The sequence below is a fragment of the Rhinoraja longicauda genome, chromosome 8 (genome assembly GCF_053455715.1).
Source record: "Rhinoraja longicauda isolate Sanriku21f chromosome 8, sRhiLon1.1, whole genome shotgun sequence".
Lineage (NCBI taxonomy): Eukaryota > Metazoa > Chordata > Chondrichthyes > Rajiformes > Arhynchobatidae > Rhinoraja > Rhinoraja longicauda.
This window is the reverse complement of record NC_135960.1, coordinates 42,656,093-42,672,349: the sequence shown is the minus strand read 5'-3', so window position 1 is coordinate 42,672,349 and position 16,257 is coordinate 42,656,093. Positions and strand designations below refer to the sequence as shown.

Genomic DNA, 16,257 nt, shown 5'->3' with positions numbered 1-16,257 from the left:
TGTTCACCATATATACAAAGTTTAAAAAGCTCACTGGTTTCCTTCAAAACTGTCAGTGTGATTCTGCTTCAGGTTTCTGAAGCAGAACATTCTTGCTATTGGGTAGGGATGCAATCAACTGAGCTATGGACAATACTCCAATGCAAGTGGGAAAGGGAGTTTAATCATATTCATTTGAATAAGCACACAAATTTGTCATGTGCAGGTTATTAGAAAGAGAACCTTAAGGTTAGTTTTCCCTCACCTCTTTACAGTAATTGCCAAAATAAAGACCAGTAAACAGCCTAGAATCAAGCCCAAGGCCTTATGGACAAAATGATTCTGCTCATAGGTGGCTTTTCCAACAATTCACTTATGACTGATTTACAAAATCCAGAAGGCCAACCAGTCAAGGATTCACAACAGAAATATCACATGAACAGACTCAAATTTGATTCTCATGTTTCAAATATGTATGGTTGGTACAGGAAGGTTACTCATCGGCATAGACATTGAAGATGTCTAAGCAGTCCTGGCTTGCATGTACAGGTTTTTCAAATCAGAGAAAGGCAGATCCTGTCTGTCATAATATTAGCTATAATTTTACCATAAATGAAACCACTCGCATTTAATCTGTAAAAATGTAATATGACAATTGCTTCATAACATTTCACAAGGACAGGGAATTCTTGAGAATAACAAGTGGGTGATTATCTGAAATAATAAGAAGGGGCACCAATTTACTAGTGTAGCATTCAAAAACCATCATATTATGACTACAAACCTGGTTGAAGGATAAACTAAAGTGACTGCAATTAAACGGAAAGTGGTTATATAAATTCAAAATTTGGTGTAGACAATAGACAATAGGTGCAGGAGTAGGCCATTCAGCCCTTCGAGCCAACACCGCCATTCAATGCGATCATGGCTGATCACTCTCAATCAGTACCCCGTTCCTGCCTTCTCCCCATACCCCCTCACTCTGCTATCCTTAAGAGCTCTATCCAGCTCTCTCTTGAAAGCATCCAACGAACTGGCCTCCACTGCCTTCTGAGGCAGAGAATTCCACACCTTCATCACTCTCTGACTGAAAAAGTTCTTCCTCATCTCCGTTCTAAATGGCCTACCCCTTATTCTTAAACTGTGGCCCCTTGTTCTAGACTCCCCCAACATTGGGAACATGTTTCCTGCCTCTAATGTGTCCAATCCCCCAATTATCATATGTTTCAATAAGATCCCCCCTCATCCTTCTATATTCCAGTGTATACAAGCCTAATTGCTCCAGCCTTTCAACATACGACAGTCCCGCCATTCCGGGAATTAACCTAATTAACTACGCTGCACGCCCTCAATAGCAAGAATATCCTTCCTCAAATTTGGAGACCAAAACTGCACACAGTACTCCAGGTGCGGTCTCACCAGGGCCCAGTACAACTGTAGAAGGACCTCTTTGCTCCTATACTCAACTCCTCTTGTTATGAAGGCCAACATTCCATTGGCTTTCTTCACTGCCTGCTGTACCTGCATGCTTCCTTTCAGTGACTGATGCACTAGGACACCCAGATCTCGTTGAACATCCCCTCTTCCTAACTTGACACCATTCAGATAATAATCTGCCTTTCTATTCTTACTTCCAAAGTGAATAACCTCACACTTATCTACATTAAACTGCATCTGCCATGTATCACAACCCACTCACACAACCTGTCCAAGTCACCCTGCAGCCTTATTGCATCTTCCTCACAATTCACACTACCCCCCAGCTTAGTATCATCTGCAAATTTGCTAATGGTACTTTTAATCCCTTCATCTAAGTCATTAATGTATATCGTAAATAGCTGGGGCCCCACTGGTCACTGCCTGCCATTCCGAAAGGGACCCATTTATCCCCACTCTTTGCTTTCTGTCTGTCAACCAACTTTCTATCCATGTCAGTACCCTACCCCCAATACCATGTGCTCTAATTTTGCCCACTAATCTCCTATGTGGGACCTTGTCGAAGGCTTTCTGAAAGTCGAGGTACACCACATCCAATGACTCTCCCCTGTCAATTTTCCTAGTTACATCCTCAAACTATATCAGAATGTCTTTGAAAGATTGGCATGGTATAAATTGGTATAGAGGGCACAATTTTTACGTTTCAGGTGACATTAACTGCAAATGTGGCAACAATGGGGCTATCAGCAGATTTTGGGGAAAAAACATCGAGATTATACTTAATGCAGGTGTGCACAAAATAATGGATTTTAAAGGGAGAAATGGGGAGAGACAATAAAACCTAATATCATACGCAGAAAATAAATTGCTTGGATTAATCTCTACATTCAATAGTACCGTTTGATAATCCTGTCATAAAACAAACAATTCCCATCTTTAAATAGGAGTCATTGTGTACCATAGAAGATGTTATACACTAATGAATGTTCTGCAGTGCTTGCACACCATCAATTTTTATACGGTGAAACCAGGGGGCAGCACAAGCGACAGGGTGACATCACTCCCAGACAAGCTCAATACAATCTACGCATGTTTCAATAAGAATATTGATGCGCCTTCTCGGGCCACCATAGTATTGCAATCTCAGTTACCAAGGCCAATGTCCGATCCTTCAGGAGGGCAAACCCTCCAAAAGCATCAGGACCTGGTGTGCCTAGTCGCATTCTGACGATCTGCGCAAACCAACTGGCAGAGATGTTGCGGACATTGTCAACCTCTCATTGCTGAGGTTCCCACCACTTTAAAAGGGCAATAATATCGCCCAAGAGCAAAGTGACATGCCTCAATGACCACCGACCAGTGGCACTAATGTCTGTAATGATGAAATGCTTTGATGGGTTGTTACCGCACATATTAATTTCCTTCTCAACAACCTGGATCTACTACAATTTGCCTACTGCCACAATAGATCAATAGAGGATGCAATCTCGCTGGCTCTCCACTGGACCACTTGGGACATAATAACCCTAACATCTGGCTGCTGTTCATAAACTACAGCTCGGCTTTCAATACTTTGTTTCCGAGCTCAGAGAACAGGGTCCCTGCGCATCCCTTTGCAACTGGATCCTCGACAGAACACAATCAGTGCACATTGGCAGCAACATTTCCTCCTCAATAACAATCAGAACAGGAGCATCTCAAGGCTCTGTGCTCAGCCCATGCTCTACTCCCTCATTACCTATGACTGTGTAGCCAGACACAGTTCTACCTCCATCTTTAAAATTGTTGATGGCACCATCACTGTTGGACAAATCACAAATTATAGGAGTCAGACTCGAGGAGGGAGATGAACATCTGACGGAATGGTGCAAAAACAACCACCTTGCTGTCAACTGACCAACTTGGTCAGTAAAACCAGTGATTGATTGGTGACTTTAGAAGAGGAAGGCAAAGGACCCACAAACCTGTCTTTACAAACAGGAAGAGATGGAGGAGTCAACAACTTCAAGTTCCGAGGAGTGCATATCTTTGAGGATCTGCCCTGGACCCAGCACACAGATGCAATCATAAAGAAAGCACATCAATTCCTCTACTTCCTCAGAAGATCGAGGAAATTTGTATATCGGTGAATGCTCTCGAACATTTATAGGTGTACAGAAGAGAGTATAGTGACTGGTTGTATCACGCCCTGGTTCAACAACTCATACACCTAGGAATGAAAGAGATTACTAAAAGTGGTAAACACTGCCCATTCCATCACGGGTACTTATCTCCCCACCAAAGGGATTTATCGGAAATGCTGCCTCAAAAAGGCAGTCAGAATCAAAGACCCGCACCACCATGCTCTCATTTCACTTCTGCCACCAGGAAGGTATAGGAGCCAGAAAACTGCAACAGGTTCAGGAGCAGCTTCTTCCCAACAACCATCAAGCTATTGAACACTATGAGCCCCAACTAAACTATGAACTGCCTTGTTTGCACAAGGGACTTTGTTTTTGTATTTGCTATAATGTTTGTTTGTTCGTTATATATTGAATTTCTTTTTGTACGTTTATTATGTTGTTCATGAGCACTAGGTTTACATATCTGTTGTGATGTTACAAGTAAGATTGTTCTGTTGTGGGACATGTGAAAATAAAGCACTCTTGAAATTACTTGCACTTGAGAGAGGACTTACACGGAGAGGGTGCAGATGAAAAAAACTATCAATAGGGTAATAAGTCAACAAGACCATTCAAACTTGAACTTACAACCTCTACGTCAACTGCTTCCGCACTTAATGCCATATTAAACAGAACTGTGGCACAGCACCAGACCTGACTTTGGGCACTGTCTATGTGGAGTTTGCACATTCTCCCTGACCGCATGGGTTTTCTCGAGGTGCTTAGGTTTCCTCCCACATCCCAAGGCATGTGGGTTTGTAGGTTAATTAGCTGCTGCAAATTGCCCCCAGAATGTAGGGAGTAGATGAGAAAGTGGGATGACACAGAACCCGTGTAAACAGGTGATCAATAGTCAGAGTGGATTCAGTGGGCTCAAGGGCCAGTTTCCACACTGTATCTCTCAAAATAAATACCCAAATTCACCTGATCATTTAGTGTTCCATGGAATAGATAATTACAAATAACAAAGTTTTTTTAAACCCTAATGCATGGAAGTAAAAATGCACCGAACACTTTGCCCTGACCCAGGTGTCAGAGCCAGGTGATAGAAAGATGAGGAATTTCAGATATGCTGATACTGAAGCTGGAATCTCTTTTTCTAAACAAAAAGTAATGGGAGATTTAAATAGATGAAAATTGTGTCAGAGCAAATGCAGAGAAATTGTTTCCAGTGCTCAGTGGACGCAGCTGGATGGCAACGAGGTTTTGGTGTCGGGTTTGGCCATGGTCTGCTTTATGCCCTGAAAAAGATTGTGGAGGGCAGTCTTTTATGATATGTTTTAGAGTCAGAGAGTCATTGTGATACAGTGTGAAAACAGGCCCTTCGGCCCAACTCACCCACACCGGCCAACAATGGCCCAGCTACACTGGTCTCACTTACCTGCTCTTGGTCCATATCCCTCCAACCCTGTCCTGTCCATGTACCTGTCTGTTTCTTAAACGATGGGAAAGTCCCAGTCTCAACTATCTCCTCTGGCAGCTTGTTTCATACACCCACCACCCTTTGTGTGAAAAGGTTACCCCTCGGATTCCAATTAAATATTTTCCCCTTCAACTTGAACCTATGTCCTCTGGTTCTCGATTCTCCTACTCTGGGCAAAAGACTATGAATCTACCCGATCTATTCCTCTCATGAATTTGTATACCTCTATAAGATCTCCCCTCATCCTCCTGCGCTCCATGGAATAGAGACCCAGCCTACTCAACCTCTACCTCACACCCTCTAGTCCTGGAAACATCCTCGTAAATCTTTTCTGAACCCTTCCAAGCTTGACAATATCTTTCCGATAACATGGTGCCCAGAACTGAACACAATATTCTAAATGCGGTCTCACCAACGTCTGATACAACTGCAACATGACCTCCCAACTTCTGTACTCAATGCTCTGATTGATGAAGGCCAAAGCGCCAAAAGCCTTTCTGACCACTTTACCTGCGATTCGACCTTCAAGGAACCATGCACCTGTACTCCTAGATCCCTCTGCTTGACAACACTGCAGGAACTGTTTGAGGACTCTGCTGAGGATATTTTGTTGTTCGACTGAACACTCCACTGTTCCTCACTTTTTAAGCCAGGTGTGTTGGTGGCATCTCTTTTTTTCTAACAATGGGGGGGGGGGGGGGGGGGGTGGTGTAATTGCAGTATTTCACTACACACCCAAACACAAACACAAGAGGAAGGATGAGGACCCACAATCATGTTTATATCACAGGACAATGGTGGAGAGAGTCAAAAACTTCAAATTCCTGGGGCGTGCATATTTCTGAAGATCTTACCTGGATCCAGCACATTGATGCAATTATAAAGAAAGCACATCATCTTCTTGAGAAGATTACGGAGATTTGCTATGTCAGAGAGGATTCTCTTGAACTTCTGCAGGTGTACAGTAGAGAGAATATTGACTGGTTGCATCACATCCTGGATCAGCAACTTGAATGCTCAGGAGCGAAGAAAACTGCAAAAAATTGCGAACACTACCCAGTCCATCACCGGCTGACCTCCCCACCAAAGGGATTTACCAGAGTCGCTGCTTCAAAAAGGCAGCCAGCATCATCAGACCCACACCACCCTGGCCACACACTCATTTCACCCCTGCCATCGGGACAAAGGTGCAGGAGCCTGAAGACTGTAAACGTCCATGTTCAGGAACATCTTCTTCCCTACAGCCATTCAGCTATTAAACACTACAACCTCAAATAAGCTCTGAACTACATAAACTATTATTGTTATTATTTTTATTTGTTTTGTTTTGTTAAACTTTTATTTTATTTGTTAAACTATTATTTTGTTTTGTGTGTACAATTACATACACACACAATTAAATTCTTACTTGCAGCAGCACAACAGAATATGTAAACATAGTACACTGCAAACTATATAATAAACGAGGGGAAGAAAAAGTTCAGTGTGTGTGTATACATATATATATATATATATATATATATATATATAAATATATATATATATACACGCAGATACACACACATATACATAGATACACATATACCTATACATACACATATGCACACATACATGGCACACATATAAACACATACATATGCATACATATATCATACATACACACACACATATACATACACACACATATACACACACACACATATATATATATATACATACGTATATATACACATATACATATACACATATAAATATATATACACCAAACTTTTTCCCCCTCTTGTTTATCATATTGTTTACAGTGTACTATCTTTACATATTCTGTTGTGCTGCTGCAAGTAAGAATTTCATTGTTCTGTCTGGCACATATGACAATAAAACACTCTTGACAATCCGTTTTGTGGCTATCTATTTATTCAGGAACACAACAATCCACAGTAACGACTCTAAAGCATTGATCCGGAGGAGCATTAATCTGCACCTCATGTTGGCCAAAACTTCCTTTCGTAAGCCCATTCCCATTCATTTTTCCCCCCCCCGAGTCTTCTGCAATTTTGCTTGATATGAAAGGAAACAATCCATCCATAAGTCTAAGTACAGAGGCCACATGGCATATCCTCTTCATAAAACTGACGCTTAGCCTCTGAATAGTGGCATTACATTTGAAATGAAACTTGAAAGTTCAGGTTTCTGGTGGTTTGTTCATTACTTCCATTGAAGCTTGTCTTAGTATTGGGAACAGTAAGTGTCTGTACGAGTAACCCTACACACAGAATTCTTAAGGAGCCGAATGGATCCCTACGAATGCCTATCATTAACCAAAACTTCCAACTTTTCTGTCTTGATGCTGGACACTCAATATGGCAATATACTCACGAATCATAGGCAAGGCAGGATGTAGGTTTCACTCAAATGCTCAAAAACGAGCATGAATTACGTCACATATTGTAATATAGATAAAGGACAGCTCTACAATAACTCTTCAGTGGTGCTGGAAATCTATAATAAAACTTAGGGAAAATGGGAGTTGCTTTCATCAGCCGAGATAGGACTGAAACCTGCTTAATCATCATTTGTTTTTCAATAATTTTTTTAACGGGTAGAAAATGTCTTTAAAAGTCTTAGAAGATTTGATGACACAGATTTAAAATAGTGTCCCAAAAGGGAAGGAAATGAGATACATTTTTAAATGCAACTGAAAGCCTGGTGGAAGCAAATTCACCATTAACTCTCAAAATGGAATTGAGCACTTGGGGTGGAAAAATTTGTACGACTATTAGGGGGGGGGGGGGGGGAGGGGTTAGAACAATTCGATATCTTAGCCAACAAGCCTTGCACAAAGAAAATGTTTGATGGCATAATACTTCCAATCCTAAACTATGTCGGCATTATCACTATCAAATTATCTTTTCCTACAAGATTAAATTTAAACCAAACACAATAACCGATCTTAACCACTGGACAATCAAAACTAGTACCAAACTGGATTTATTAGCAAGACGATTTTCACTCCTCCAGCTTATTAAAAGTTCTCCATTAGGACAGAACTTCAGAGACCAAAAATAGCCCAACAGGTCATATGATCTCAAAAGTTAGCTAAATGTAGCACTACCACCATCTGCCAAGGCGTATCCAATTTAAGACAAGAAATTACTTTCAGCATGGTCAAAGCAGCTGATCAGATGAAAGCATCCAGAAACAAATGCCATTCAGTATCCTGTTCCAACGTCCTGTGAATAATCACAAAAAGTGTTTGTGTCATTTAAAGTTTAAAATAAGATTTAATAGAAAGAGGAACTGTTTTTTGAAAGGAAAATCATGAAGGACATAATCATGGTGCTCAAAATTTAGGTGAAATTAAGCATTTATTTCACAGAAATTACTTGTAGATCTATATTTTGTCAACAAAATCCCATGAACAATGAACATTTGAAGTTTTCATTACTGGAATTCTGTCTGTTATGATTTAAAAGAATCAAGGTATTTATAGATTAGCTCTTGCCTGATATAATTAAATGGTAGAACGGGTTGAGAGGCTAAATTGAACGATTCGTGGTCACGTGTAGCTCATTCACCTGCCACTGCATAGAAGTTGTAGTTTTTTGACAAATGCTTTTCTAAGCAAATTCTCAACATCAGAATATCTTCTGTATTACAAAAGAATTTCACCAATTAAAACTTAACAATTTTAAAAATCAAGAACTAGTTATACCACATTCTGAACTTACTTCCAAATGATGCTGCATCAGAAATAGAATTCAAGAGACTCCCTAGGACTCAATTTAGTTGGTGCAGAAGATAGACACAAAATGCTGAAGTAACTCAGCGGGACATGGAGCATCTTTGGAGAGAAGGAATGAATGGGTGACGTTCTTCAAAGAAGGGTCTCAACCCCAAACATCACACATTCCTTCTCTCCAGAGATGTTCAGCCTGTCCCGCCGAGTTACTCCAGCATTTTGTGTCTACCTTTGATTTAAACCAGCACATGCTGCTGCTTTTCCTACACATTATTTTGTGCAGAGCTACATAAACCATGAAAGTACCCTGCACCTCAGTGAACTGTGCACAGAAGTCTACTCTGCAACAATGTGATAGTGGACTGATTACACCCCAAGAGGAAAACAACAACCAGATGAGAATCACCAAAATGGGCATGTGTGGATGGTCCAAGTGTGCAGGTTAAAGCTCAAGAAACACCAACATTCAGGACCTTGAAAACATGCATTTTTAGGATGCAGATCAAAGCACAATGAGCAATTTAAGGAAAGGAAACAAGAAAATTGCATTTTTAACATGCTACAGGAGTGAAAACATTTTAACCTAAAACCATTTCAAACAAGTTTTGTCAGTTGAGAAACTACACTCTGCCATTTTGCTGATTTAACAAGGAAACCAATATAGTATTACTTTCAAAAACTATTTCAAAAACAAACTTGACTGAAATGAGAAATGAATAAGTTATTGGCCAAGTATGTGCACATACAAGGAATGTGTCTTGGTGCTCCGCTCACAAATGACAACACAAACATACAGTTAACAATTAAGAATAAAGCATAACCACATCAAAACAATAAGGATACAACATTATGGTCTAAACATGTGGGTGAAAATAAACCAGAGCAAAAAAGAGACTACAGACTTTGGTTATTGAGTAGAACTATCACTCGTGGAAAAAAAGCTGTTTCTATGTCTGGCTGTGGCTGCTTTGACAGTCCGGAGTCGCCTTCCAGAGGGAAGTGCTTCGAAGAGTTTGTGGCCAGGATGAGAGGGGTCAGAGATGATCTTGCCCGCTCGCTTCCTGGCCCTTGCAGTGTACAGTTCATCAATGGGGGGAAGGATGCAGCCAACAACCTTCTCAGCTATGCGAACGATCCGTTGCAGCCTCCGGATGTCGTGCTTGGTGGCTGAGCCAAACCAGACCATGATGGAGGACGGACACAATGATAGCAGTATAGAATTGGACCTGTGGCAGATTGTGTTTCTTCAGTTGCCGCAGGAAGTACATCCTCTGTTGGGCCTTTTTGACTGTAGAGCCGATGGTGGCCCCCCATTTAAGGTCCCTGGAGATGATGGTTCCAAGGAACTTAAATGACTCCACAGATGTGACTATGGTGTTGTTGATGGTGAGTGGGGGGAGGGGAGGGGGATCTCTTCGAAAGTCTTCGAAAATATAGCCTTTTTATCTAAAAGAGACACAAACTGCTGCTGCAAATCAGCAGGTCAGTCGGGCAGCATCTCTGGAGAAAAAGGATGGGTGACATTCAGGACCTTTTTTCAGACATCTTGTTTCCTTTCTTTACGCAACCGGCTCCCTCACACACTTTTGACTCAATCATTACTAGCTGGCACGATTGTCTATTCAAGATTTTTAAAGGGGATGGTGTCCATGAACATACATGGCGCTTTTGCTTCCAAGTAATTAACTCCAAGTCATAAATAAGGTAATGAGTGAGTAGAATTATAAGACAATAACTGCAGATGCTGGTACAAATCGAAGGTATTTATTCACAAAATGCTGGAGTAACTCAGCAGGTCTGGCAGCATCTCAGGAGAGAAGGAATGGGCGACGTTTCGGGTCGAGACCCTTCTTCAGACTGAATTAGGCCATTCGGCCTATCACATCTACCCCGCCATTCAATCATGGCTGATCTATCTCTCCCTCCTAACCGCCTTCTCCCCATAAACCCTGACACTTGCCAATACTTAAAGCTCATCCAGCCCAGGAGATAATTCAGATTATTATCTAATCTCATCCTGCTTACATCCTTTCCACATCTGCTATATCTATGCCTTTCATTATTCTGTAAGTGTCAATGAGGAAAGCCTTCGACAAGGTCCCACATAGGAGATTAGTGGGCAAAATTAGAGCACATGGTATTGGGGGTAGGGTACTGACATGGATAGAAAGTTGGTTGACAGACAGAAAGCAAAGAGTGGGGATAAATGGGTCCCTTTCGGAATGGCAGGCAGTGACCAGTGGGGTACCGCAAGGTTCGGTGCTGGGACCCCAGCTATTTACAATATACATTAATGACTTAGATGAAGGGATTAAAAGTACCATTAGCAAATGTGCAGATGATACTAAGCTGGGGGGTAGTGTGAATTGTGAGGAAGATGCAATAAGGCTGCAGGGTGACTTGGACAGGTTGTGTGAGTGGGCGGATACATGGCAGATGCAGTTTAATGTAGATAAGTGTGAGGTTATTTACTTTGGAAGTAAGAATAGAAAGGCAGATTATTATCTGAATGGTGTCAAGTTAAGAAGAGGGGATGTTCAACGAGATCTGGGTGTCCTAGTGCATCAGTCACTGAAAGGAAGCATGCAGGTACAGCAGGCAGTGAAGAAAGCCAATGGAATGTTGGCCTTCATAACAAGAGGAGTTGAGTATAGGAGCAAAGAGGTCCTTCTACAGTTGTACCGGGCCCTGGTGAGACCGCACCTGGAGTACTGTGTGCAGTTTTGGTCTCCAAATTTGAGGAAGGATATTCTTGCTATTGAGGGCGTGCAGCGTAGGTTCTCTAGGTTAATTCCCGGAATGGCGGGACTGTCGTATGTTGAAAGGCTGGAGCAATTAGGCTTGTATACACTGGAATTTAGAAGGATGAGGGGGGATCTTATTGAAACATATAAGACAATTAGGGGATTGGACACATTAGAGGCAGGAAACATGTTCCTAATGTTGGGGGAGTCCAGAACAAGGGGCCACAGTTTAAGAATAAGGGGCAGGCCATTTAGAACGGAGATGAGGAAGAACTTTTTCAGTCAGAGTGGTGAAGGTGTGGAATTCTCTGCCTCAGAAGGCAGGGGAGGCCAGTTCGTTGGATGCTTTCAAGAGAGAGCTGGATAGAGCTCTTAAGGATAGCGGAGTGAGGGGGTATGGGGAGAAGGCAGGAATGGGGTACTGATTGAGAGTGATCAGCCATGATCGCATTGAATGGTGGTGCTGGCTCGAAGGGCTGAATGGCCTACTCCTGCACCTATTGTCTATTGTCCCTCAACCATCTAAACTCCAGCGAGTCAAGGGCCCAGTGACGTCAAATGCTCATCATATGCTAACCCACTCATTCCTGGAATAATTCTTGTAAAGAGAGCAATGGACTCAGCCCAGTCCACCACAGGTACAACCCTCCTCACTGTCAAAAGCATCTATCATCAAGAATCACCATCAACCATACAAGACATTCTTCCCACTGCTATCATCATGCAGGAGGTACAGAAGCCACCACCAGGATTAGGAACAGCAACTTTCGCACAGATATTAGGTTCTCGAACCAACCTGTACAACCATGGTCCCACTTCAGCAATAGAACACAACGGACCACGTCTCATACTAACGTGGGTTTGTTTTTCTAATTAAGTAATTTTGCACTCGTGCCTCTTTATAATTAGTTTTTCTTTTCACAGTGTGTGTGTGTATATATATATATATTATTATTATTATTTTTTTTATTTATTTTTTCACTAGAAGAGCAGCCTTCGACAGTGAACCAACGAAAAACAATTCACACAACTGTGTTCTCAGAACCTGTGGACCAACTATCAAGAGTGTTCATGTACATCTACAACTTTGATTCCAAGATGTCTACCTGCTTTAAGAGGACTACTATTATTGTGGTGCCAAAGGAAGCAGGGTAGCATTCCTTAATGACTACGATCCAGTGGCACTGACATCCAACATCATAATGCTTCAAGAGGCTGGACATGGTACACATCAACTCCAGCCTCCCAGACTGTGCGATTCACTTACCTACGCAACAGATGAGTAGCGAGCATCACCTGGATTACAAGGACCCCTCCACAGATTTTATTTATTGACCATCGCTCTGCCTTCTAAAACTATAATCCCAACCAAACCCATCTCCAAACTCTGGACCTGGGATCCTGCACGAGATCGTGAACTTCTTGACCCAGTGGCCACAAACAACACGAATAAGCTCTCCAAAACATCCTCTATGATAATTCTCAAATACCGTTGCCCCACAAGGATGCATCCTCAGCTACTTTACACTCAACTGTGTAGCCAAATTCTGCACTAACTCCATTTACACGTCTGCAAATGGCACCAATGTGGCAGACCTATTCTCAAACAATAAGACAGAATTCAGGAGAGAACTTAGCAAATGGTGCCATGACATAAACCTCTTTCTCAACATCAACAAAACAAAGGAGCTAGTCATCAACTTGAGGAAACAACGTGGAATACTCGCCCCAGACGGCATCAATGGCACTGAAGTTGAGATTGTTGAGAGTTTTGAAGCATAAATATCACCAACGTTTATCTTGGCCTAACCACGTTGACGCTGTGGCCAAGGAACCACACCAACACCTCTACATCCTCAGAAATTTCCACAGATGCACCATTGAAAGCATCTAATCAGGATGCATCACAACCTGGCTGCATTATTCCATCTCCACTTTATATTGTCTCGAGAAAGCATCCAACACAAGCAGAACCAATTGCACCCCAATCATTTCCTCTTCTATTAGGCACAAGATACAAAAGCTTGAAAATACGTACCTGCCGATTTAGGAATAAATACTTCCCTGCTGCTATCAAACTACTGAACGGACCTTTCTCAAGCTAAAAATGTGCCCCGACCTCCCAATAAACCTTGTTAAAAACCTTGCAGCTTTTTTTTTTAAACTTGCACTTTCTCTGTAGCTATAACACTATAAACTGCACTTCACTGTGTCACAATACAGATGACAATAATAAACCAATACCAAAATTGTAGCCATGACAAAAGCCAGGATAAACTTGTCTCTTTTTCCTTCAGAAAAAAGGCTAAAGGAAGAAACAATTGGAGTGTATAAAATATTGTGCTTGGAAAGAAGAAAATTGGAGTGAAAGCCAAGAAGCAGATATTTATAGCGATTGGCAGATTTAGTGAGGAGATCAACTTTTTCCCCCCAGAGGTACTCTCAGGAATTGAGAGTAGGGAACAGGAGACAAACTATTGACTGATACTCTCAGTCTCCATCACAAGAGATAGGCTATCAACTGATGTCCCGTGCAAAACTCAGACTTTACTAACTTCACCACTAACTTCCACCCTGCCCTCAAATTCACCTGGACTATCTCTGTCATCTAGCGCTCCCCTTTCTTGTTCTCTGTCTCCACCACAGGAGACAAACTATTGACTGACATCTACCACAAACCTACCAACTCCCAGTTATCAGGACTATACTTCTTCCAACCCTGCCACTTGCAAAAATGCTTTCCCCTACTCTCAATTCCTCTGTCTCTGCCGCATCTGCTCCCAAGATGAGGTTTTCCATACAATAACATCTAAGATGTCCTCATTCTTTAGTGAACGTGGGTTCCTCCCTTCTGTTGTAGATGGGTCCTTCTGACGTGTCTTCTCTGTATACCATAGATTTGCTCTTGCTCAAATTCCCCCCTCCCCCCAGATACAAGGACAGAGTTTCGCCGGTCTTCACCTTTCACCCTACTAGCCTCCGCATCCAACACATCATCCTCCGACATTTCCGTTACCTCCAACATGATTCCACCACTAATCACATCTTCCCATCTCCACCCTTTCCCGCCTCCGTAGAGATCATTCCCTCCACAACTCCTTGGTTCACTTATCCCTTCCAAATCCAAATCACCTGCTCCCCAGGTACTTTTCCCTGCAACACCTGTTCTTATACCTCCTCCTTCGACTCCATACAGAGACCTCGACAGTCCTGTCCAGGTTAGACAGAGGTTCACATGCACCTCCTCTAACCTCATCCGCCACATCCTGCGTTCTCGATGTGGGCTCCTGTACGTCAGCGAGATAAAGCGTAGAGTAGGCAACCGTGTCGCTGAACACATACTCGGTCCGCCAGGGCCTATTGGATCACCCAGTTGCGAACCATTTTAACTACCCTTCCCATACTGATATTTCTGTCCTGGTTATCTGTGTTTCCAAAGTGAGGCAAATTGGAGGAACAGCGCCTCATATTTCACCAGGGTAGCTCACAACCCAGCAGTATGAACACCGAGTTCCTTAATTTTAGAAAAATGAATTAAAAAAACTCTTGCCCTCCCCTACTAAAAAGTCAGTTAACCAGTTTGCAACATCGATCCCTCTTGGAAGCACAACTACCCTAACCAATAATCAGCCTATCAAGGAACCTCTCTGCAGGAGCTCATCTGTTACAGGCCCTGATTTGTCCTGATCTTTCCTCGCTTCCAGTTTTGAGTTTTAAGTAGATGAGATAGGTACTATAACTATTTTTAAAAGCATTTGGACAAGTACAGTAAGGCGCAGCGGTAGAGTTGCTGCCTTACAGCGAATGCAGCGCCGGAGACTCAGGTTCTTGACTACGGGCGCCGTCGGTACGGAGTTTGTACGTTCTCCCCGTGACCTGCGTGGGTTTTCTCCGAGATCTTCGGTTTCCTCCCACACTCCAAAGACGTACAGGTATGTAGGTTAATTGACTGGGTAAATGTAAAAATTGTCCCTAATGTGTGTAGGATAGTGTTAGTGTGCGGGGTTCGCTGGGTGGCGCGGACTCGGTGGGCCGAAGGGCCTGTTTCCGTGCTGTATCTCTAAAAAAGTAACAGGAAAGGCTCAGAGAAATATGGGCCAAACATGGGCGAATGGGACTAGCTTAAATGGGGCATCTCGGTCAGTACGTGCGTGGCGAAGAGCCTATATTATATCACTGGTGACAAGGTTTCACAGGGTAAATGAATACCTGAGGATCTACATTGAATTGAGCAGCTTAGACCAGTTCCACGCTCCAATGCACCGAGATTGACATCCGCCAGGTTCACACTCGAGGATCCACATTGACTGCAGTATCCAGGTACAGGACAGGTATCCCGCATACTCACGGGTCTACACTGAATGTAGCAGCCCAGAACGGTTTCACACTCCAGAGCACCGAGATTGACAGCATCAGCCAGATCCACCAGGTATCCATACTACCGGGGATCCACAATTATTAAAACAATGACCTCACGTCCACACACCTGAGGATCTACACCAACTGCAACTGGTGTTCACATGCATTCATTTGCCTAAAGTTTACCTGCCCACTCCCTGCTCTATCACCCCCTGCCTGCAGCCACCCTGTTGTGTAGGAGTTATAGTCTTCAGGCACCACTCACCTTGGCTCTCGCAACCTCCAACTTCCTGCGTCTCTCCGCATCCTCCATGATCAGAGACTGCGTACACAGAGCGGCGCCGTGCAACTCTTCTGATGGTTGGACTGTATGGCCACAGTCCACAAGCAGCACTCACTCATGAGCTAAGCAAC

General features: G+C 42.7%; 1 protein-coding gene across 9 annotated transcripts in view; it reads right to left on the bottom strand.

Annotated features, from left to right (window-relative positions):
- Nucleotides 1-16,257, bottom strand: part of pcnt (pericentrin) — a 194,484-nt gene extending 178,227 nt beyond the window's left edge. For all 9 annotated transcript variants that reach the window (XM_078403749.1, XM_078403752.1, XM_078403754.1 and 6 more), the window contains exon 1: nucleotides 16,109-16,257. In XM_078403749.1, the coding sequence (XP_078259875.1) occupies nucleotides 16,109-16,156 (48 nt within the window). In that variant the 5' untranslated portion in view covers nucleotides 16,157-16,257. The remainder of the gene's footprint in view (nucleotides 1-16,108) is intronic.